A 24530-nucleotide genomic window follows, 5' to 3' on the forward strand; every position below is an offset into this window, starting at 1 on the left:
GTGGGTCAGATATTTAATTTTGAGGTTGGGCTTTGTTGCCTATCACTCGGATGCCCCTGGGATGAATGCCTAGCGATAAATTAGGCTGAGACTTTCTTGATTTTCATGGCCAACTCCCACTAAAATTAATGGGCATGCCCCATAGGTAACTCTGAAAATCCCACCCATGTTAACATTAATAATAAAGGACCTGGATCCACAGGTATGGTAGTTTTTTTTAGAGGCTGTTTTATTTTTTAAACAAATGGTCACAGCATTTGCTTCCAAACTTCTCAAGATTAAGTTTCCCCCCTCTAAAATGATGTGAAAGTGTGATAAAATTACTACTTTTAAGGCTCCATTATATAACCAAGAGATGGCTATCATAAGGATATGATACACCTTATTAATATCATGAACAAGGTTTTGGACTCACTGCTGACTTCATTTGGGGTCCCATACACACAACTGAGGGCAGAATTTTTATTAAAATGCGTGTTGTGGTTTGTTCCATCTTGCTCTTTAATGGAAGCATACTTGCAACTAATGACTTTTGTTGTTAACACATAATGGCTTTCACTTTGGTGCTTTAGCTTACCTCTAAAATCTTTTTTATTGTTTTGAGATACTTTGCCATTTTCCATTAAACAGTGGTAATCTGAAATCAGACTGCTTGATAAATTTTGTATGGTATGTTTTGAGTGTTCGATACAACTGTCTCAATAAGTAAAATGTTAATGCTTGTGTTGGGTGAATGATGTGAAAAATCAGCAGCTTGACAGTAAGAAAAACATGGTAGCAATTTGGGAGGGCAGAAAACAATTAATGCAAGAAATGGAAATGTTTAAAAGAACAGTGAAAATATCACTCTTGATCTGCTTTGAGAATCTCAGCCCATTATTCTTAGTGTTCCATGACATCATTTAATTTATTGAGACAATATATTGATGACAAATATGGTAAAAAAATAAATATATACTATTCCACTTAATTACATTCATCCTGAGCTTAGCTCAACTGTACCACAATACCTGTTTAGTACAGGAAACCACCTGACTATTTATTTATTTTTTTTTTACATAAAGTCTTCCTTCATTTACATTGCAGTACAAAAGGCAGTTCTTTTTCCTTTCCCATCTGGAAAATATGAACACTTTGTGGCACTAGAATTCAATACAAAAAGAGACAGGTGAACTATATGATTGTTGCCTTGTTTATCTTCACAATGATTAGTTGCAGCAGTGGGGGAGCTTTAGGATTTGCTTTCAGCTTGTTTCTGTAGACTACAATGATGCTCTTCCTCAGTCATTGCAATGATGGAACTGATGTAAAAAGAAATCAGTTTGGAGTGTCTCATTTGTTTGCTTTTCTTTTTGCCAATTTAGCCCTGTGTCCTAGAAACTCATGAATAATTACCAGAAATCCTAGGACGTCTTCTAGTAAAAGGCAGATTTCTGAACCTACTCAAGGCTTCGTGAGGATGGTTTTTTTCTTTTCTTTCTATTTTTTTTATTTAAGTGTTTATAAAGCTTTCCTCCCTCCCTCTTTCCTTAAGTGCAAATATCAACTCAGTCAGGATCCAGTAACTCAGTGTGCGACAATGAGAATAACAAAATGCTAACCTGACCAGTGACAGACTCTGATGTTAGCTGACATATCACGGAGTGAGGTTATTTTATTTTGCTAAGGAAAATGGACTGGAGAGCAGATGACACTTATACCTCCTGTTATGCATGTCTAGCTGTGCTTGCTTTCAAAGCTAGGGAAAGCGCCTGTTCTAGACAGTCTTCTCATAGACAAGTTGTCTCCTCTACTCTCCGGCCTGGATGACTTACTCCGTTGGAATGGATTTCGTGGGCCCGTTGCGTTACGCTGTCTGTCAAGTTTATCACTGATAGAATAGCTTTTCCTTGTGTGTGCATACAACATGCTGGACTCATCTGCTGAGTAACTGTTGGCCCTCTCTATTTTTGGAAGTGGTATGTTGTTAGTCAGTGTTCTTGCTGTGCTGCTCTCTTGACGAGATAAGGAAGCCCCCTTTTTGTCTTTGGCCTCAATATCCTCATTATCAGAGCTTGGGTGACTTAACTCTGCTTCTCTCTCTGGGTGGCAGCATCCCAAGTCTTCCACTTTGTCTCCATGATTTCCAGGAAAACTGGATCTTTCTGCAATATTCTGGGGAGCGCTGACACACCTGGTGTCTATGCAGTCTGTAATACTTGTGTACTCTGCTGTTTTGACTGGCACCCCAAGGTTGCTGAAATAGCTCCGAGAAGGAGAGAACATAAAACTATGAGACTTCACGATTGGGGTTTCCTCCAGAATAAATGGGGTAGTAGCAAGATAGCGACTGCTTTTAGATCGCTCTAAGGTCTGATACAAAGGAGGGTCTGAATCCCAGAGGTTTTGACTATCTGTGCTATGTGAATAGTCTGAAGAAAACACTCTTGTTTCCATTGTAGAGGTTTCCTCACAATCAATGCTCCTGCCAGAAATTCTGTCACTGGGAGTACTGCTAATATACACACTGTTTGCTAGAACAGAAGAGGCTATTTGAGCCTGCAGAGATGGGTCTCCGGTACCAAGTATATTAATTGAACTGTCGAGAGGTTCCATACCAGAATGCAACTCATCCATGGCAGAAACATAAATATCTATACAAGACGAAGGCCTTCTGGAGTCTGGGACAATTGACAAAGTGCTTGTAGGGGCTAACGGTACTTTTGCTTCTTTTGATACAGAGTGTGAGCTACTCGCTCGATGCAGGCTCACAGACTTTTCTTTAAAAATATTTTCCAACCTTTCTAACCCACATTTGTCCTTCATATTCACTGCATAGAAAGAGTGGCTTCGCAGGCGGGGCGTGACGGTAGGAGAGGTTGGGGATATTGACTCCTCTCCTGCAGGATCTATACTCTCTTGAAGCTTGTAAGTGTTCCCTTCCTGGCTATTGAAGCTGCTCTGTCTCACAATGTAGGCTGCATCTGTGCAGTCTGAGGAGGTTCTAGAGTGTACCTTAGTAGTTTCCCCTCTCTCTATACCAGTCAGCTTGTCTAAGGCTGCAGCCATTTGTCCTATCATATCCTCCAGCTGAGCAAGCCTGACATCTACAGTCTGAAGTGAAGCCTTCATACAATGTTCTCGTTCGTTCACCTCCTCCAGGCGCATGGCCATGTTCTCTACCCTTCAAAAGAAGAACGCATGGGTTATATTCAAGGGAGTGATTATTGGGGTCCATTTATTAACCTGCCAAAATGTATAGGAACAAATAGGGCTTAAAAAGTCCAGGTCAAATCCTCTGTTCTATTCTAATTTTTATACCACTCCATCTGCTGTAAAGCACAGTTAAAGATAGATTAAGTGGCCAACATGATTGCCCTTTTATAGCAAACTGCAGTAGTGGTGTAGAACCAGAATAACCAGTTCTATGCTACCTACTTGTAGGCCTTGATGTAGAGTGATGATAGGAGGAATGAGGTGGTGCTCTGCTCTGGCAATCCCCAGCTGCCAGAACTGCTGCTTTGGGTGCTGTTGCAGATGGGCAAAAGTTAGGGGCAGTGCTGAAGTTGCTATAAATTGTGCCACAGGCCAATCTGGGTTATGGCTGGCTCCAAGATTAAGGCTGTGTGTGTGAAAGTGGAATATAACCCACTTTTGCCCCTGTCCCTCCTTGGGTTTTTGCTAAGTAGAATTTATACAGGTCTAAGGATCTAGTCTAATTGCTTTGCAGTTTATTTTTAGCTGATGAGATAAAATGACTGTTTTATCAGTTACCTTTAAATACTTTTGTAGATTCAATACAATAGACCGATACATAGGTGCTGACTTCCCCTCTGCCTGGTGGTGCTTGACCCCCCCTATTCCCACCCCTGCCCCACCTCCTCCCCTGAGTTCACCATGTCCCCACTCCTCTCCTTCCCTCCCGGAAAGTCCTAAGCTCTGCCAAACAGATGTTAGGTGGTGGAGCAGCGGGAAGCGCTGGGAGGGTGGGAGAGGAGCAGGGACACGACATGTTGGGGAACTGGAGAGAAGGAGGTGAGACCTTGGGGGCCAAGCACCCGCTAATTTTTCCCCTGGGGGTGCTCCATCCCCGGAGCACCCACGGAGTCGGCCTCTGTGGATCCATAGAAATTAGAAGTGGAAAACACTGCATAAATGGGGTCTGGATTGCACCCCAGTTTAATGGGCATGCAGAGAGGGCAACATTTTAGTTTCAGAAGTCTTATCTCAAAAAGTAACACACAGTAAACTGTTCAGTATTATATGTATCAGACTTGGAAAGACAAATGGCTAAACAAACACTGCTGAGATTTGAAGCTGTGGTTTGGAGGAACATCACTCTTCCCAAGTTGTTTTTTGACCACTAAACCACCCCTTGTAGTCAAAGGAAACAAAAATGTTTGGAGCAAAACACCTAACCCACTTCAAGCACAAGATATAATCTCATAATAGAGAATATTCAAACTACCAATTCCTATTGGAATCCAGGAGAATTTTGCCATGTAATTTAACAATTTAACAAAAAGTTCTGGTTTTGAAATGCAAATTTTATATACTTCTTAGCCAAGGACTGAATGCACTAGCACACGTTCAACCTTTAAAATAACTGTTCTATGATGACATATTTAACTTTGAAATTTAGGGATACAGAAGGTACTGAACTAGTGGTGATCCCATTGAGGTCCCGGGGAATTTTGCCATTGATTTTAATGGAGGGCTCTGGAATGAAGCATGCAATTAGAGTCAGTTTGTAGACAGCCAGTGTATGGTAAGGCGGGGTGAGTTGTGCCTCTTTGTTTTAGGGAGTTGCCTGGTGTTTTTCTCTCTCATTGTTTAGGTTCTTATGTGTTATTGTTCTGAATTCTAGGAAATAAAGTAGCGTTAAGTGGCAGCCTTCCGGCAAGGGTATTTATGTTTTTGTATGATTTCTGTGCGTGTATGCTGATGCATAACAGTAGGGACCATGTCTGAATACATATTTGTGCACCAGTTAATACATTCTGGTCCCAGTCTTGATTGGAGCCTTTGGATGCTACAGTCAGAGATAATGCGTGTGTATGTGTGGGGGAGCACATGCCCTCCCTCCAGATTTCTGCTTTCTATTTAGCTAACTGCCTGGAGTCACGGGCTCAAGCCACCTGGTGTTGCTGCTCACTTCTCCAAATGTTCCTCTGCTCCCCCAGGGGGTGGGGCGCATCTCCTCTTAGAATATTGTTGAAGTTCGTTCATTCATTCATTCATTCCTTATAACTAGCCTGCTTGCACCTATGGAATGTAACTATTGTCCTTTCTCAAGCTAGGCCACAGAACAGACTGTGTAAACCCAAAATGTTAAGAAGCAAAGGCATCAGTCCTGAATGAGGTGTACAGCACATGTGAGCAATGATGCTCAACAGAGTCTGACTGGGGAGGCTGTCAGGGGCCTGATCCTGAGCCATCTGGCCTATGTGCAAGTCAGGACAGCAGATCTGACTTATACCACTAGCATACAGTCCTGTAAGGATTTTACACTACTGTAGGACTGGGCATAGCAGAGTTCTGCTGTGCCACTCATATGCCCCCTCCCCCTCACGCTAGGGGTCGGAGAGGGAGAAGTGGCTTATTCAGGAGGTGGTAGAGATGCCTTCTTTCTGCTTCCTGCTGGAAGAGAGTTCCCTAACTCAGGAGGAATTTTCCACAGGCCTCTCTGGCTGATTCACGGCCACTTTATGGCACACAAAGTAGATTTAGTGGACTTGACAACCTTGCCTATAATTTAAGTTTTTAATGGATGTAATGCTCTGTGTATTCTGCTATAGAATAATGACTAGGTACTGTGATAGAAAAGTGAGAGGGTGTGTAAGAACATACAGCTTCAGTGTCCTGCCACTTGTTAACGATTTCTGTTGAGACAGCCCTGAATTATGTAACTTGGATCTTGAACATTCCTCAGTTTGGGGAAAGAGTAGAGGGATTAGATTTATGTTTCTGGATCAGAACAATTGGATAGAGTCTGGGTCCTGATCCAAACTTTCCCCGTGTTCAATATAGCTGGGAATGGACTGGGGCAGATCTGTGGTTCTTGTTCAAAAATGTCTTTTATCTAAGATATTACAATAAGTATCTATGCACTTCAAACCTTTAATGTATTTATCCTCACAACACCCCTGTGAGGAAGAAAATTACTGTCATGTCCATTTTACAGATAGGGAATTGAGGCACAGAAAAGCTAAGTGACTCGCGAAAAAATCACAAAAGAAAGTCTGTGGCAGAGCTGAGATGAAACCTGGATCTTCTATGTTCTGTGTTAGTCCCTAACCACTGGACTATCCTCCCTGTTTAATGTACTTTCATAAAAGTGTGTTGTTTGAGAATACAGTTCTCAGCCAGGAATGCAGATGGTCAAGGGGATATATGATATGCTAGTCCTGTTCTTGGCTGGATTTACTTTCAAAGCTGAAATAAAACTAAAATATATTTCTATGCTGGTAGAAAGCACTTTTTTAACCCGGTTGCATCAGATGTAGTGCTGTGAGGATGCAGCATAAGTGGAAGAGAATTTCTTCTTGAAATGAATTCACAACCATCACTCTCTTTGTCTCTTTAAGAAAACCTTAACCAAAAGGAATTAAAGAGTTTTCATTGGCTCATATGAATTAGTTATGAATAGATTGACAGGATGTTGGCCTGAAATATTTATTGAGTACAATGCCTTGAGTCAATAGACATGATCTGTGATGGGGAGCTCAAACTTAACTAAATTGCTCAGATACAGTGGTTATTAGGGCTACATAAACACCCATTTAAACAGAGCGAGAAGAGAGAGATCTGAGAACTATGTTGGGAATTTGCGAGGAACCTGAGGCTGCACAGAATTTACATAAAATGGAGTTGACTGCAGTTACCTTCATCTTTAATAGAGAGAGAGTGAGTCCATAAACTCTATGGGTGAAATTCTGGTCCCATTGAAGTAAATGGTAAAACTCCCATTCCACTCCACAGGTCCAGACATCCAGTGCTCTTGACTACTCTAAATGGGCTATGCCTCAGTGCTAAAGTTACAGGTTGCCTTAAAGAACTTAATAGCCACATTGGACCTCCAGGTTATATTTTGACCACCTGTGTTTCAGGGCTATGATTTTAAAAACTCGGATATAAGAAGAATGCATGGATTTGTTATTTTCTAGCTGAGCTGGTTAAATGTTTCATAGTTTCAAAATCTGGATGAAAATTTGTAGTAAAAAAATGTGAACATTTTCCAACCAGCTGCAGTTTCTAGGCTGTGAAGAATAATTTAAAAAGTAGCCTCAAGCAGTTCCCTTAGCAAGGAGAGGAAGAAAAAGTAGCAATGGTAACAGGAACACATTTAGAGATGCATACTATCTAGAACATGGATGGGCAAACTTTTTGGCCTGAGGGCCACATCTGGGTATGGAAATTGTATGGGGGGCCATGAATGCTCATGAAATTGGGGTTGGGGTGCAGGAGAGTGGGAGGGGGCTCCAGGCTGGGCATGGTGGGGAGGTGAGGGCTTCGGCTGGAGGTGCAGGTTCTGGGGTGGGGCTGGGAATGAGCAGTTTGGGGTGCAGGAGAGTGCTCTGGGCTGGGGCCAAGTGGTTCGGAGGGCAGGAAGGGGATCAGGACAGAGGCGTAGGGGGTGGGGCCCAGGAGGAGGTCAGGGGTACAAGCTCTGGATGACGCTTACCTCAAGCAGCTCCGGAAGCAGCAGCATGTCCCTCCTCCAGCTCTGCACGCTGTCCTTCAGCCGGCCAATAGGAACTGCAGGGGTGGCGCTTGGGGTGGAGGATGTGTGTGAAGCCCCCTCGCTACCCCTCTGCATAGGAGCCGGAGAAGGACATGCCACTGCTTCCAGTAACCGTGTGGAGCGTTTGCTGACCTCGCTCCCCAGCAGGAGCTCAAGGGTCAGATTAAATTGGCTGGTGGGACGGATATGGTCCACAGCCCGTAGTTTGCCCACTCCTGATATAGAATGAACCAAACCAAACCAAAAATCACCTTTCAGAAGTGACGCGGATTCTTTCATCATTGGAAGAATTGAATCTATCATCCTTTTCTCTAAAATATTCTTCTATGCACTGCTCCTCAAAGTCATGCACTTTTTTAAGTTCATCTTCAGTTATGAACAGTTCTGTGGGAATGACAGGAGGAATGTGACACTGACAAAGCACAAATTTTAAGAAACAAAATCCTGATTTTTTTTACTATTGTAGACTGTTGGTGAAACTTTCAAAAGCAGTCTCCAAGGCTGTATCTACATCATATACTTATATGAGAATCAGCTTCTAAATGAGTGCACTTAGCCATCAATTGGGCAGATAAATATTGTGCACAGAAAACTATTGTTGTGAATTTTAGCAGTTGGATGAATGTCACTTTGAAAATGTAGTCCTATCTTTTTTACAAAATCATTATTAGGGTTTAATGAACTAGTTAAAACAAGGAAATAAGGCCTGGACCTTAGCCAAATTTGAACCATTTTTTACTTGGGAAAAGTTTGGGTAAGTTCTCCTATTTCTAACATCTCCCAAACAAAGATCCTTAATTTTTTACTTAAATTCTTGGCATCTCTGCTGGACCAGGTGCTGTTTTCAAAACTTTTAAGTCTCAAAGTTCCTGTTGTCAGGTAGAAGGAAGAAGGGCATGTTTGTATATTGAGCAGTGGTAAAAGAGAGGGGAAAATTTAACACATTGTATTGGTTTTCTCTAAGGGTGGAAGATACACTGATAAAATTAAATGATTAATTTCAGTTAGTGTTTGTGTGCGTATGTAGTTTCTCACTGAAAAGGTTATTGTAGAGCTGAGTTCAGTTTACATGCCCTTCAAACTGTAAGGACCACCAAATGAATTTGAAAGTCACCCTTTTTATCTATAGGTGTGAGCTGGTTGAACCTTACTTAGTCCATAGTCTGTCTCATCTTGATCACTTTCATGTTTCCGCCATCTGCAGCAGAGGTGTTGAAAAATCATAGTCATGTGGCTGAAAACAATCAGAGGAGGTGGTAGGACTGGCCTTTCATGAAATGTCATGATTAATTGATACCTCTGAAATTTCCACACTTGGTTGGATATAGATTTGACTTCAAAAAATGTGTTGCTAAAAGAAAAGAGGGGAGGGGGAAAGGAAAATAAAATGAGATTGAAACCATCCTTGGGTATTTCCCTACATGATAATACTGTACCCAGTTAGACAGATTTCACATAGTGTCAAAGGCCATCATAAAAAACAGGACAAGGTTAACTATTATCTCAAGAAAGCACAATGCTTGTACCAGTAATTCCAACGATATGCTGGTTATGAATGACAGAATATCAATACTTAACACTTCACAAGCAGTTAGGCTCATGGGGTGGGTAAGTGTTATTTTATCCATACATAAAATGTGGATAATGAGGCAATGAAGGATTAAATGAACATATGCCACAGTTGAGATTAGAACGCAGAACTTCCTTGCTCTCTGTCCGAATGGATCTCTGTAGTTTGGATACCACAAATTCTAAAGAACTATACAGCCACCACATATCCTGGAGACAGGGCTGGACCTACACCAAATGGTGCCCAAGGTGAGGAGTGTCTTCAGTGCCCCCCCCCCATTTGTTACACTTTTGAATACCTTATTTTTTGTTGCATTTGTAGCCCATTTCATGATTTTGATGCACTATCTGCATGCATGATTTATCCCTGTCATATTTGCATGCTAGGATCTATAAAACTGTATTTTATTCATGTCATATATAAGCCAATAAAAAAAATTTGTTTCCTCTAAGCTTATAGAAACTTTTTAATTTTAAGAATAACTGAAATGTACTAACATTAATACCTGAAACATTTTACTTCAGACATTCTGTTTTCTCTTTTGTTGCTAACAACAAAAACAGCACCCCAAGTTCAGCGTCCCCTAAGCCCGACATACCAAGGCAGTCACCTGAGTCGCCTGCCCCTAAATCCAGCCCTGCCTGGAGACAATCTATTCTGTCACTCCCACATATAATAAATCTCCCCTGAAACTGATTCTAAACCCCAGTCTACAGCATAGCAGTCTGAAAACGCCTCCATGCTGGCCAAATCATCACAGTGACCCAAGGAACTTTGGATGGAATACAGGGATCCCATGGGTTCATCAAAAGCATGTCATATAAGGTCTCTAATTAAAGCGTGTATCACACTGGTCATCATAATCATTGCAAAACATATGCATGGATGTTGTATAAGGAGTTGGGTGTATATATCATACTTAAAATTATGTTCTTAAGGTCTGTGATTAGGGACTGGTCACTAGAAAGGTGAAAAGCAGGTTTTCTTTCAGGTGGTGGCAAGTGCCTCACAACCCAGGGGTCCCAGGGAAATGTCACAATCATAACACCCTGCATCCACATGCATCAGTGTGCCACTCACTTAAAAACTGCAATGAGGAGGTTCACCAGAAGGATATTTGCAACCAAGAGGTAGCATGCCATGATGGCGGGAACGATCCATGCTCCTGTCTTGCAGGGGGGCAGCTGGATTATTTTGCCATCCTCTCTGGTTTCATTCTGGCCGCAGGGAGCTGGGAAGAAACAGTATAAAACAAACAAATGAGAATGAAACCTACAAAAGCATTTAAATATTTATGAAGAAGGTTCCCCCCAACACACACACAAATCTTCCAAAGCACAGTGGGATGATGCTTCCCCAAGAAGTTTGATTATGCACTTGCCTCATGCTGTGATCAAACACTTGTCAAACTCACTACAGATTATACAAGCTTCTGCTCTTGATATTGAATCATAGATTATTAGGGTTGGAAGGGACCTCAGGAGATCATCTAGTCTAACCCCCTGCTCAAAGCAGGACCAATCCCCAACTAAATCCCCAAATGGCCCCCTCAAGGGCCGAACTCACAACCCTGGGTTTAGCAAGCTAATGCTCAAACCACTGAGCTATCCCTCTATTAGCAGCATCAAGATTTTCCCTGAGAAATTTCAGGAAGTCTATATGGTTTGAGTGATTTTAGTTGCAGCTGCCTGTCCCTCATTGACCTGTCAAGCTGCTTCTGAAATAGTGCTACGTACTGGTGGTAATTAGAGGTTTTCATGTGAACTGAACAAAATGCTTATTCCTATGAGCTAACATTTATTTTCTATTGGGAGTAAATATTTAGGCTTTTGCAAACTGATAGAAGGGACTGCAAATCAATAACAGAAAGGTAATATATGAAATTATTTGGCCATTGCAGTACACAAGAATCTAAGAACCACCATGGAAAATGTTAGTAATGACTCTCTGCTATAAAGAACCTTTGGCTGCCTGCCTAGAATAATGCAGGAAACAATCAAGTATTTATTGCACCAGGTATAGAAATGTGGAGGCAGTGGAGCTGCTCCCTGTTTATTTTTTGAAAGATTTAGATTCAAATACACTCTGTACTCATTTTTTGGAAGTAGTGGGAGGAGGGATAAAATATTACTTTTTAAGTTTAATGCTTTGGCCAGAGACTCCCATTTATAAGTGTGAGTTCAGTTCATACCTCTGGTTGGCCTTTTGGTCTCAAGCCATCTGTGTAGTCTGTCTAACCCATTGCAGCACCCTGCCTTATTCAGATTAGCTTTTAATGATGACAATGTCAAAAAATAAGTGTCCAAAATATGATAGTGGCCACATTATTTTGATCCATTTAATACTGTAGTATTTGGTAAGTTTGCTTTTTGAAGATCATCAGCAAGAGAAATGAAATGCTGAGTAGCCTTTTGTGAAGACCACGTTCCTTATTTACATGACATGCCTGCTGTCTGCCTACCGAGGCTGACTTTGGCAGCATGTTTTAAAAGGTGCCTTAGCTTTCAGGGAAAAGGCATGTAGTGTCAGAGCTCCTTCCTTGTTTTTGGTTCCTTGAGCAACTTAAAAGTGGTGAGCTTGGTAACATGTGGTGGCCTGTTGCCACCCTGTTGCCTGACCCGTTTCATGCTGGCATGTAACTTTTTCCTATACCTTAAGATTCATCCTGAGTAAACATCTTTTTGGGTTCTTCAAGGAAACCACTGAAGAAGTGGCTTACGTATACCCCTTCAAAGACACAATGAACATTATCGATAACCTTCCATCATTCCCTCCATTAAGGTGGGATTTTTCAAAAGTACTCCGCATTGGCCTAACATTGCTCCTAGTGAAGTTAATGGAGTTTTACTACTGACTTCAGTGGGAGCAGAGATAGGCAAACACTGAGTGCTTCTGAAAATCCGCCCCCCTCCTAAATCAAAAAATCTGTGATGTATATTATTTCTTTTCAGAATGTTTACTTTGGGCCTGATCCAAAGCCCACTGGAATCAATTGTGGATGATATTGTGGTGTTAGTCATGTGGTATCAAGTAGCCCTGAGACTTTGTTTCTTTTGGGTAGTATGTGAAGATGTTATACTGTCAAATCTGTACTTGATGCAGTTGCATGGGAGAGGTGAATGTTTGACTTGCTATCCCAGGGTAAAATATACAACCACCACCCACAGAAAAGGCATTGCCAGAACAAGCAATACCCCACACACCAATAACACCCTTCTGTAAATGCTGTGCTGTGCTTGTGGGCATGTTCATATGCTAATGATCATTATTAGTCTTCCTCACATACAGGAGGGGGAAAAAACCCTCTCTCTCGGATGAATTCAAAGAGAATAATTCTTCAAACAACATGGTATTTACAGATCTTTTCAATTAGCTGCTCATTTAATGTTTCCTTTAGCTTTTCAAACTGTAGTTTCATGTAGGCTCAAGGGCTCTGCCTTGAGCCTTTTGGAGGATTTTCTATGATTCAAGGAGGTTGAGGGCACTCAGCAATTATCAGGATCAGGAAATAAAATGCTTTTAAGATTCTGATGGGGGGCATTGATTTATGTCCATGCACTGATTTCAAGCTATGATAGTCCAGCAGGATACAAAGCCTAATTCATAACTTGGCCCTATAAAGACTCCAGATCAGTAACAGAGTAAACACATATAATCAGTTGATATAGCACATGAAGGATGCTGAGGAGGAAGAATAATCTCTCTCTATCACACTGACAGAAATTTCTCAAAAGTGTATTTCATACCATACAACAGGGAAATCAAAAGCTTAGCTCAAACTCTGGCTACATTTATCCTATTTTTCTAATTAAAAAAAAAAAAAAAAACTAAAAAAATGCAGCTTTAAATACCTAGACAAAGAGGATTTCTCCACCTCCTTTAATAAAGACCGCCTCTCTCAGAGGATTTAGAATGCCATTAACGCAGCCCTGTCAGTTTATGCCATACAGTACGATGGACGATTAGACTTAGCATGACAACAGCTCTCCAACCCCTTTCATGCCACAGGAATTACACATACATGGGTGTTTGGTTTTCCCCATACAGGTTTCCAAAGGCTTCCTGCCTATGCCTGTTGTGTTGGAGTCAGCTGCCTTTAAGTGACAGCTCAATATTAATTTTATGTGGCACTTTACCGGCAGCTAAACTGCTATAATCAAGCATACCTCTCAACCTTCAGATCTGCCTGAAACAATTAAATTATGTGACAAATGACCCAAATATGGAACATCTGTGTTTTGTTGCACATCACACCAGAACTGTTTACAATGTTTTAAACTATTGTTGTTTAAGGGTTATTTTTATTGCTTCCTAAGTAGACCCAGTTGTTTAAAAAGAAAACAAAGAAAACCAGAAATTCTACTATATACAACCATAAGAATCCTGCCACATGAACTCTGACCCTTCAGATCACCAGCACAGCCCTCTACCACTTGAACAAGATGTGTCAGCCTTCATGTGGCCCACCTTTGGGAGCAAAGTGACACACTGTCAATAGATTACACAACTATTTGCTAGACAACAGTAGGATGGTAAGAGATCAGAATTAATTGATTCTGTTCTTGCCCCTGGGAGAGAAGCATGGTTTAGTGGTTGAAGACAGGTTAGCCAAGTACATAGATTTGGTATGTTCATTCTGAAAGGCAGCATAGTTCAGTCTTGGATCTATCATCATATAGACCTGGGTTTTATTCCTAGTTCTACTGGGTGTGATCTTGTCCAAATCTCAGTTAACTTATTTGTGAGATGAGGAGAACGATACTTGTCTCCCTCTTAGGTAGGCTAAGGAAGAGGTCTGAGGACATGCTCATAATAATAGCTATGAAGTGCACAGAAATATGAACAGCAGGAAGTGCAAGAGATAACCTTAGAACTCATGGTCTCTTAGCTTCCAGTCCACTGCAGCCTACCCTAAGCCAAAGGTCATTTTTCTTGTCTCTGATGCACAGACCATCACCTGCTTTAGTGTTGCTGTGGAACAGAGGGTGTTTCACTTGAAATGTGGAATGTACCACAAAATCTGAACTCCTCGAGAAGTCTGTGATCACATACTTACAAATAGCAAGCATAACACGCTGTGCTTCAATTTGTGGTCTGAAATGGCCAATCTTTGTGATAGAGATATCTGCAGCAACACAATGAGAAGTGCAGGTCCAATGTGAGATATGCTACAAAAACACACCCTAGGGATAGTGAGAAGCTTGGAGGCACACGTGGAATGATTCCAGTACCACAGAAGTCTCTCATGCTGTGAAACCCAGAGTAATCTGGGATGAGGTGTTCTACACTGCATGACTGTGTTTAAAAGAGATTATATTAAAATAATATTAACACAATTAGCATTCTCTTTAGACAATAAATATACATGCTAATACTGGCATAAGAAAACATCAGAGGTCTATTCAGCCATTTAAAATAGATTTTGATAAATGCATTTATTTTGTATCATTTAAGGCAGAATTAGATCACGATGACAAACATTTTCAAAACAGGGTTCAGAGTGGTAGTCATGTTAGTCTGTATTAGCAAAAACAGTGAGGGTTTTAGCCCACGAAAACTTATGCCTAAATAAATTTGTTGGTCTCTAAGGTGCCACTAGGACTCCCCACTGTATTTTCAAAACAGAGTTGCAATGTTTGCTTCAGATTGTGTGCTTACATTTGTGCACACTGTGGCCCTGATTCAGCATAGTACTTAAGCATGTTAAGTGTTTTGTGGATTCAAGGCCTTTTACTACAACTGCATGTGTACACTAGGAGACTGCACATACACATGACTAGTTGGATAACTAGGTACCAATTAAGTGAAAGTAGGACATTGAGCATAGATCTCAGAGCTATGCTTTTAACAATTTGGGTCTTCAGGGCCCAGCTCTAATTTCAGTTACACATGTGCAACTTCACTAAATTTTAGGACACTAGAACCTGACATCTGTGGAAACAGTTGATTTTGCATCCTTTGTTTCTTCTTTCATAAACCCCTCCTATGCTTACTTTCACTTTCCATGTTCACTTCTGCAGCTTCCTGTACAAGCCTTTCCTCCTTGCTCCCCAGCCCTTCCTCTTTCCTGGCCAGCTCATCACATGAGAGCAAACAGCTGTAACCCACATCTCTGAGTGTTTCAGGCCTAAAGCATCTGCAGAATTTAGGCCTAGGGCTATGTTTACTCCAAGGTCTATTTCTCTAATATAATTACACTAGACATGACATGGGCATTGCTAATTTTTAATGTGCATTTGGCTGAGGGCTTGTGAAAGGACAGTTGCAAATCTCCTCCCCCATCTGCTGTCCCAAAAGAGAGAGGGAAAGATAATACTTAGTAGCAAAAACAATGTCTGTATAAAAACATTTCATTTAAAAATGGATAAGGTCTCTACAATTCAAGATATGTTATATGTTGTTAGAAGGAACTGCTTAATGGGTACATATAGTCATGTTTCTCAAGATGAAGACAAAAATATGAATATTAAGTAATGAATAATAATTTCTTGTGGACGCTCCAGAAATCTGAAATGTATTTATATCCTCATCCTATGGATAGCTAGGTGCTTTTTCCATCTTAATAATACTTCCACGGAGCCTTCCATCAAGGATCTTAAAGCACTTTATAACCATTAATTAATTAAACACTAAACAACTTTGTGAGCTAGGTATTTATTATCCTAATTTACCAAATGGAGAAACTGAAGCATAGAGAGGATAAGTGATTTGCCTAAGGCTGCACAGTGATTCAGAGACAGAAAGCACTAAAATCTGAGAGTCCTGATTATCACATCCTTGCTTTAGCCACTAGGGGAAAAAACTGTCAGGGAACTGCAACAATACCTCATTATTTTAAATGATTGTTTTAGCATTAATAGATAGTATTGTTCTGATACAGAATCATAGAAATGTAGGGCTGGAAGGGACATTGTCCAGCACCCTGAGATATGGCAGGACCAAGTAAACCATGTTCTTGTATTTTACTTTTTGTCCTGGGTTCTGCTAAAACATTTTCTCCAAATATCTGTTGTGCCTTGCAGTGTTGGTGCTTTAGTCGCATTTTATACTGAAATTCTATTTATTCTACACTTGCTCCCTCTAATTCTAGTTCCTTCCTTCTCTGTATATTAAAAACAATAACCTATTTGCAACAAGAGAAGAAAAAACCCCACACGAGGGTACATAGGCCTTATAGGAATCTCACCCAGTATGTCTATCTAGCATATTAACAAAATCTGTCAGTGATGCAGAGTTAACGTACAGTATAGTCACAGAAGAGCAAAGGTGCATTTCATTCCATCTTGTACAAAATTACTGTTAGTTCTAATCTAGAATAAGGGTGATGGCCTGTATGAGAAAGTTCCATAGAAATGCAAGAAGGCTGAAACTTAAAAGATTCTACAGAAATATAATAAAGCTCAATGCAAATTATTATAAAATCTATAGGTCTTGAATTCTCATTCATATTGGGGACCTTCATTGTGCTCTGGCAATGTTAAGTGGCTTTCAGGTGGATGTAGATGCACTCACTTTAAGGCCCTGTTAGGCAACCAGAATGGTGTAAAGTGTAAATGTGAACTGGGTCCATAGAATTTAACAGGAAAATATACCCTTTCTATAGTTCATCTTAACCATCCTATAGAATTCTGTATTCTTCTAGTCATCCTGCTCCAATAAGAACTATAGTGTAGCAGTTGGTATTCCTGAACAGTGAGAATGCCTTTCCCCAGTTAGACTAAGTGCTTATTAACTCTTTTCACACCTTCTTGCCATAGACCTGGCAGACCACCAACCACTGCCCAACACTAGACTTCCTTTAACCCCTGGTTGGGGATTTGAGATCAGAATTCTCCTTCTCCTCTAGAGAATTCTATACAAGGGATATAATTTTTGTTACATTCTATACGGTGATTAAAAACCTATACAGACTTATTAGGTATGAGAGGAGAATCAGGTTCCATCACTGTCTATTACAACTCTATGGGATTTTTCCATAACGGGATGTAGGGAGCAGAAAGAATCCAGATTGATTTTTAGTTCTCAGATTGCTTTTGAAATGCTGTCAGTTGGAAAGAAAATCTTGTTTTGATCTATACATAGAAGACAATGAGCCAATATACAGGGGTTGCCATTAAAAAGTCAATATCTGTCAACAGCAATCACAGTTATTCCATATTCTAAATTCATATAATAAAAATGTTATGTGTTGGATTTTAATGGTGACCGCTGTCCATCAAGTTGTCATTTTACAGTTACTATCTCACCACATATAAGATTACCTATCAAACTCACCCTTTGTTTATAGAACAGGCACACTATAGACAACAGTATCACAAGCTTTCCTTTGATGCTGTCTCCACCTCACCGCCCCCACACTGCCACCTGTTTTTTTCTGGAGGGATGGTTTCTAGGGGTCAGAAGACTATTAATTCTTTGTGGCAATTCAATCTTTGGGTTCTCTGCTCAGATTTCCAACAAGGGTACCAATTAATGCAAATTGCTGTGGTAGATTTTATGATGAGGACACTTGTCCACTAGAAAAGCACTGAAACAACTAATCAGCAATTGATTGGGAGTCACTATCAATCAATGCCAGTCTGAGCTGGATTAGAAATGGCAATCTAAAAGTGAAATTCTATTACCAATTCCCTGTCTCATCCAGCCCGTCCTTCTGCAATAAACAAGATTGTGTCTATCTGAGAGAAACTGCTTTCTAGTTTCAGTTTTAGGACTAACTTTATCTTTTTGTTTAACTTATTTTAAAATTTGAACATGTTTTAAACAATCTTAGAAGTTTTGCTCTATTTCTTTTCCTTTAAGATTAGGGCCCTACTAAATTCACAGCCACGATAAACGCATCACAGACGGTGAAATCTGATCTTCCCCCGTGAAATCTGGTCTTTTGTTTGCTTTTACCCTAGACTATACAGATTTCATGGGGAGAATAGTGTTTCTCAGACTGGGGCTCCTGACCCAAAAGGGAGTTGCAGAAGGGATCACAAGGCTACTGTGTGTGTGTGTGTGGGGGGGGGTCACCGTATTGCCACCCTTACTGCTACACTGCTTTCAGAGCTGGGTGGCCAGACAGCGGTGGCTATTGGCCAGGCACCCGGCTCTGAAGGCAGTGTAGCACTAGCAGCAGCGCAGAAGTAAGGATACCACAACTCCCCTCATTCCTTTTTGGGTCAGGACTCCTAAAATTATAATACCATGAAATTTCAGATTTAAATAGCGAAATTATGAAATTTATGATTTTAAAAATCCTATACCATGAAATTGACCAAAATGGACTGTGAATTTAGTAGGCAGGGCCACCCGGGCGGAGGGGGGGCAGGTGGGGCAATTTGTCCCAGGACCCGGGCCCCACAGGGGCCCCGTGAGCCCTGGCCCGGCGGCAGTCTGGGTTTTTGGTGGCATTTCAGCAACGGGAGACCCTTCAGTGCTGCTGAAGATATGGAGCGACTGAAGGCTCCCCTGCCGCCGAAGACCTGAACCACTGCCAGGTTAGTACAAGTGCCACAGCTCCCCCGCTTTGCCCCAGGCCTCCTGAATCCTCTGGGCGGCCCTGTTAGTAGGGCCCTATTTATGATTGATTGCTAGCCAGCCAATAATCTATATGAATATAGTTTTTATATACTGTATATGTAATAGCGCATACCACTTGGTTATATATTAACTCCCGGAAGTGAGGGTATAACTGTCCCTACTTCTGAGTTGCTAGTGAGATTCAATGCCCACGGTGCATTGTTGAGCATCTATAAACATTTCAACTAAGAGAAATTTTTTTTTCACATGAAATGAATGCCAGTATTTATTGATATATTTATATATATAAACACATACAGTCCATGCAGTAAATTAGAAAAATATGACTGCTCAGTTTAAAAGTGCACTATTTTGAGATAAAATTAAAAATAAGAGCTGATCTACTGGATGGACAGGCTGCCAGTTGATGAGGTGGATCTGACCAGCTTTACAACATGCTTCACAAATCGAAAGAAAGAGACAAAAGGAAAAAAACATTTTAGAGTAACATACACTTTTTGTACATTTCTCAAATAGACACGAGTAATCTCTAGCATGCAGCTCCATTGTGTAACATGCCAGAGATCAGCACTCTGGCAGAATCCAGAATTCATGGCCAAAATAGAAATATTAAAAAAATATAATAATAATCTAAGCAATCCTTTCAACATAATATGAAGAGGAAAGTAAAACCACAGGTTGTGAAATCTGATTACATTTTAGAGATGGCACAACAGCTTTTAGGACACTCTTAGAATCACGTTTGAGAAAGTACAGTCATTCTAAATAGAATTCAGTTGCTGATTTAGCTTAGAACGGTGTGGAGAATATATGGCAGTAAATTTCCAAACAGTGAAAAAATAACAACATAAAAGAATAACACAATTGTGTGTCAGTTAATCAGTGCATTCTTCATTCTATTCCATGGGATAATATATATTTTGTGATGTACTGAAAAACACTGAAAGAGAATGGCAGACTCTAATACCTTGCATAGTGTCTGTCTGTCTGCCTCTCTTTTACTCACAGAGAAAGAAGTAGGGGCTGCTCTTAGAGTTTCTGTGAAGGACCTCATCTGTTAAAACCCCTAATTTCCTCAGGGAGAGGGACAACACAACTCCTTTTATACCTGGTTGGAGTTAAGATAATGCACCTGCCTTTATGACTCAGCAGTAATTACCCTGCATTTTTATGCAAGGTTTAAGCACTGGACATCAGGATGATTCACTAGATTAGCCCTGGATCCCTATGCAAGGACAGAGAGTCTGCCAGCCTGTTACAGATACCCAACAGCCATACTCCACTTATGTTAAAATAATATCTTCTAAACTACAATCAGCACTTCATTTAAAAAAATATCCTCTTATCCAGCCAGACTGCCACACTTGTTGCACACTAGTTTCTTAGTACAACATCAATAAATGGCCACTTGTAGAGGGACAGACAGAATTCCATTTGTAAAAGTGAGCCACAGTTTAAAGGGATAATATCAGCCCCCAATTATTATATCCTTGGAAGTAAAATGGATTTCTGGAGGAAAAAAAAAGATGGAACCAAGTGGAAAGGTAAATACAGGGAGAAATTCTCTGGGTTTCAGAATATTTATTTGCTCGAATGCCATGCTGCCTTTGAGAACATAATGGAGGGGTAACATAAAAGGAGGCTATTTGCATTTGGCGTAGGGTTCCATGGACATGATGAGAAAGAATGCAAATAGAGCTCTCTGAGTCACCTTTCATGGAGCACACAGTCTACATCTAAAGGGCATTAAAGGGGATGAATGGTGATGCAGATAAGTTTATTATCTGGATCTAAACAATCTAGAGAAAGTCAAAACGCCATTCTAAATTCTTCAATTTTGAATGAGCTCAAGATATATCATGAAAGCACACTTCTTCCTAAGGCTGTACCTAGTATTTGAATTGCTATATTTATATAGATTCAATGGGTTCTCTCTACCATTTGTGGAGATATTCATTTGTAAGTACTTCCAAGACCTATGCACATTTAAGCAGAAATGAAGGAATTGAGCATTTCTTGCATGTCAGTGTTTGTTAAAAAGATGGTTCTTAGCTTTTCTCATTCCTCACTCTGCATCATTTCACATGACCACTTATCTACTTTGCCATACTACGCTTGTTGGCACCAGGAGGTTTAATTTAAATAGAAAACTGGCATATTCCAGATTGCCAGCCAAATAAATCCTTAGCAGAATGTATCGGAAGTGATGGCTTCTATTCTATTTGCACTGAACTGAGCACACACTCACCTCTCAATAAATAATGAAACAAAATTTTAGTAATATATCCACTGTCCACAAAGGGTCACATCACATGATTTAACATAAGAGTGGTAGCAGTGAAAAGGTCTCAGTAAAAGCAAAACTCAATGGAGCAAATCCTCAGCTAGTGTAACTCCATTCAGTTCAGTACAGCTATGCTGACTTTTACCAGCTGAAGAGCTGGCTCAGTATTTTCAGACTGGATTCTCAATACCAAGCTGAGCAAAACTGGTGTATTCATTCCAAAATGAAACCAATGGATGGAAAAGGAGTGGAGTGCTATGTCCTAAATATACCAATGAACTCTTCATGGATACCTAGATTTTCTTCACCCCAATCAGCATTTAAAAAGAATTAATCATTTAAAAGAGTTATGTATGTATATACACATAAAAGATAAAATTTAGCAGTACAGAAATTGGTACCCAAATACTAGCAGCTACTAGTAATAGGTTTTCTGTGTATATCTTCTTCAATGAACGAGTCCCCTATCTCGAGCCATTTATTGAGAACATACAAATGATCTTGTAAGACATCATCACCTGATCAAAACTGGGTACCTGACTTTGGAGTATGAGAATCATAAACACGCTTACGGTCTATCTGGTCTGCAAACACTTCCCCATAGATCATCCAATAGGGCATGTAAAAAATGTTCTTTGCCAGCTTCCACGAAGGCTCTTCATTGGGAAAAAGAATTGCCTGCCTTGCGACACCAAAGCTCATCAGAACCACCAACATAATGATGACAAAATACATCATGTCTATCATCTAGAGGGTGAAGGAGGGAGAAATAGAGATAAAGCAAATGAATTAGAGAAAATTATTTGGGTATGTTTCAACCTTGATATAATGAAAAACTGTAAAGTTTAAGGATACAGTTTTGTACATATGGGCTGCAGTTTTCAAAGGTGGTGAGTGGGGAAATTGGGTGTTTGGTTTGGCCAAGTTAATTTTTAGTGGGATTTTCAAAGTTTGTTATGAATGTGTGTGCAGGTTTGAAATTATAAGCTACTGTTTAGCTCCACGGGCTCCCTGCAACTACTATAAGTTCACTGATGTCTGCCCAGCCCAATTTGGGCCATACTTGCACGATGAAGCACTGTTCTTATGCTACTGGTGGCGTCTACAAAAACAAAGGGCAGTCATGGGCATAGTTATCTATTTAGCTAGCAGCAGACAATGTCCCAGGGGAAAGGAACTGAGGTTGGAGTTAGCATAAGGATTCAATCTCTCTTTGTCACACTGGAGTAGTGAGTGGCATAACAGTTCATTAGTGCAACATAATGGACAGGCACAGTGGTGACCAGTGAGATAGGAGGTCCGTTGAAGGACCAGAGACCAGCATGTTTGGAGGTGACCAGCAGAGGTCAGAGGACTCGGGGGAGCATGAATTTTCAAAAGATAACATGCAAATATTATAGGGGCTCAGCCCTATACATCTCCCCTCTGCAGTGTCTCATTAGCATATGCAAATCACTCATTACCACATGGTTATAATGTCTCCGCATTCAGGGAAGTGCTTAGGAAAAAGGGATATCCTCAGTGCCCCAATACACACACATGAGGCCCAGTAGGTACTGGATAGGATCTTAGGCATGGGGTTGGGGACAGATGTTGCACTAGCAATAGGGATGAGAACCCCAAGAAAGGATATTAAAGGAAGAGTAACCCTTGGGAATGCCTAGAATATCCATCATAGGTGCTATGTAAACTGAAAAAATAAATATAATAAATTAACTAATAACATATTGTGATATGAAAAATGCGGGGAAACAATTTTAGAGACCAGATTAAGGCTCCTCTACTGCTGCAGAGAGAAAATATGTGAAGACCAAGCTGCAGCATGCTATCCCTTTTCCGCACCAACTCAAGCACTGATTTCAGGCAGATGTACCAAAATGTCAGGGAAGTAACCAAACATGTTGACAATTATCTTGAAAATGTTACCATAAGAGAACCTTTTTAACCTTCTGGTATATTGTTTATCAGCAATCATGATGTTTGGGGCTCTTGTTGATAGAAATAAGAGTTCATTTGTTTTTGTCTCATCCACAGGCAAGATGATGTCTCATCTCTAGGCTCAGCCCTCTCAGTCTGCCTAATCTAAAACTCAAAGAAGTTGTCAGGAGTCTTTCTTTCGATTTTTCTGGGGATCGGATTAGGGTGTGTTTGCCTGTTGTACCAAATTACGATTGTTAGTTTAACTTGATTGTTCAACAGTTTAATCATCTCTTTGAAAAAGCTCATAGCTGACAAAATGTGAACTGTTCCTGTATCAATATATTTATTTAATAGATTTATAAATATAGAAATGTTTAGCCCCACAGCAATTTCTAACTTGCTGACAAATTAAATACAGTTTGGATGTTTGTATATGGAAAAATGTCTGATACACCTCTTAATCTCATGACACCATGTCAGAGACATTTAATCCTACCTGCAAGTGAAAAGTACAGAATTATATCATTATTTTAAAATAAAAAAGTAGATTTAAAAAATGTACACAGTCAGTCACTAAAATAAGAAGGTAATGGCAAATCCAGCCATTTCAAAGGCACCATCCTCTTTGTTTTATACCTCTAGTGCCTCCCTCTCATTCCTGATTTAATTTCAGCCTGCACAATTTTATGCACTGTTTTTAATTAATCCAGGGGTAACACTTATCATCATTAATCCTCTGGCAGCACCTAAAGGCCCTTGTGACAATTGGTGCCTCATTGTGCTTGGTTCTGTACAGACACAGCTGAAGAGAGAGTAATTTGCCTTCCTCTGACACATTGAAATTAATGAAATACTTGAGGGAGTAAGGTCAGAAAGACTTGCCCCTTGTCTGAAGAGAAAACCTTGCTATGATTTAAAATTCCACATAAATATAAATAGGATGATGGTACAGTTTATACTAAAAAGGGGCCTTTTGGAGAATACAATAGCTGTGATAAGGCTTGCTTGGTAGAAATACATTTAATCAAGTAGATCCTTTACACGTTTTACTTATGTACTCCCCAGGCACATGAAATGAAAGAGGAGATCAGATAGAACCTACAGAAAAAAAATGAAACGTGATTTAAACAAAAATGTAGTCTGGGTGACCCAAATACAGCCTGGAGCAAGCAACTGCACCTAAGTATATGAGTGATAAGAACAGGGCTGTTAGTTAGACACTGGGTATAAGATGGCCAGAAAACGGGTGTGATGGCAAATTTGTGCAACTTGTACCAATTGGGCATTCACTGTATGGGCAAAATGGGTATGTCAAAAGTGCTGACTGCATGGAAACAGGGATAAAGTATAAAAATCAAATGGCAGAAGGGCGTAAGATAAAGCAGTCTCCCTACTTTAACTTATGCCTTCCCCAGTGCTCCAAGGGTTACGTGGGCACAACTCCCAATGCTTGCAATGGGTGTCGAACCCATTTATGGCAGGGATGCATCTGGCCCCACAGAATT

At 40.4% G+C, this 24530-nt stretch overlaps 1 protein-coding gene across 6 annotated transcripts in view; it reads right to left on the bottom strand.

Annotated features, from left to right (window-relative positions):
* Window positions 1-414: 414 nt before the first annotated feature.
* The window catches only part of TRPM3 (transient receptor potential cation channel subfamily M member 3), a 597865-nt gene continuing 573749 nt past the window's right edge, over window positions 415-24530 (bottom strand). For all 6 annotated transcript variants that reach the window (XM_032798185.2, XM_032798181.2, XM_032798183.2 and 3 more), the window contains 5 exons: window positions 21678-21852; window positions 10374-10524; window positions 8875-9074; window positions 7975-8107; window positions 415-3163 (listed from right to left, as the gene is read on the bottom strand). In XM_032798185.2, the coding sequence (XP_032654076.1) occupies window positions 1717-3163; window positions 7975-8107; window positions 8875-9074; window positions 10374-10524; window positions 21678-21852 (2106 nt within the window). In that variant the 3' untranslated portion in view covers window positions 415-1716. The remainder of the gene's footprint in view (window positions 3164-7974; window positions 8108-8874; window positions 9075-10373; window positions 10525-21677; window positions 21853-24530) is intronic.

Source organism: Chelonoidis abingdonii, chromosome 6, assembly GCF_003597395.2.
Source record: "Chelonoidis abingdonii isolate Lonesome George chromosome 6, CheloAbing_2.0, whole genome shotgun sequence".
NCBI lineage: Eukaryota > Metazoa > Chordata > Testudines > Testudinidae > Chelonoidis > Chelonoidis abingdonii.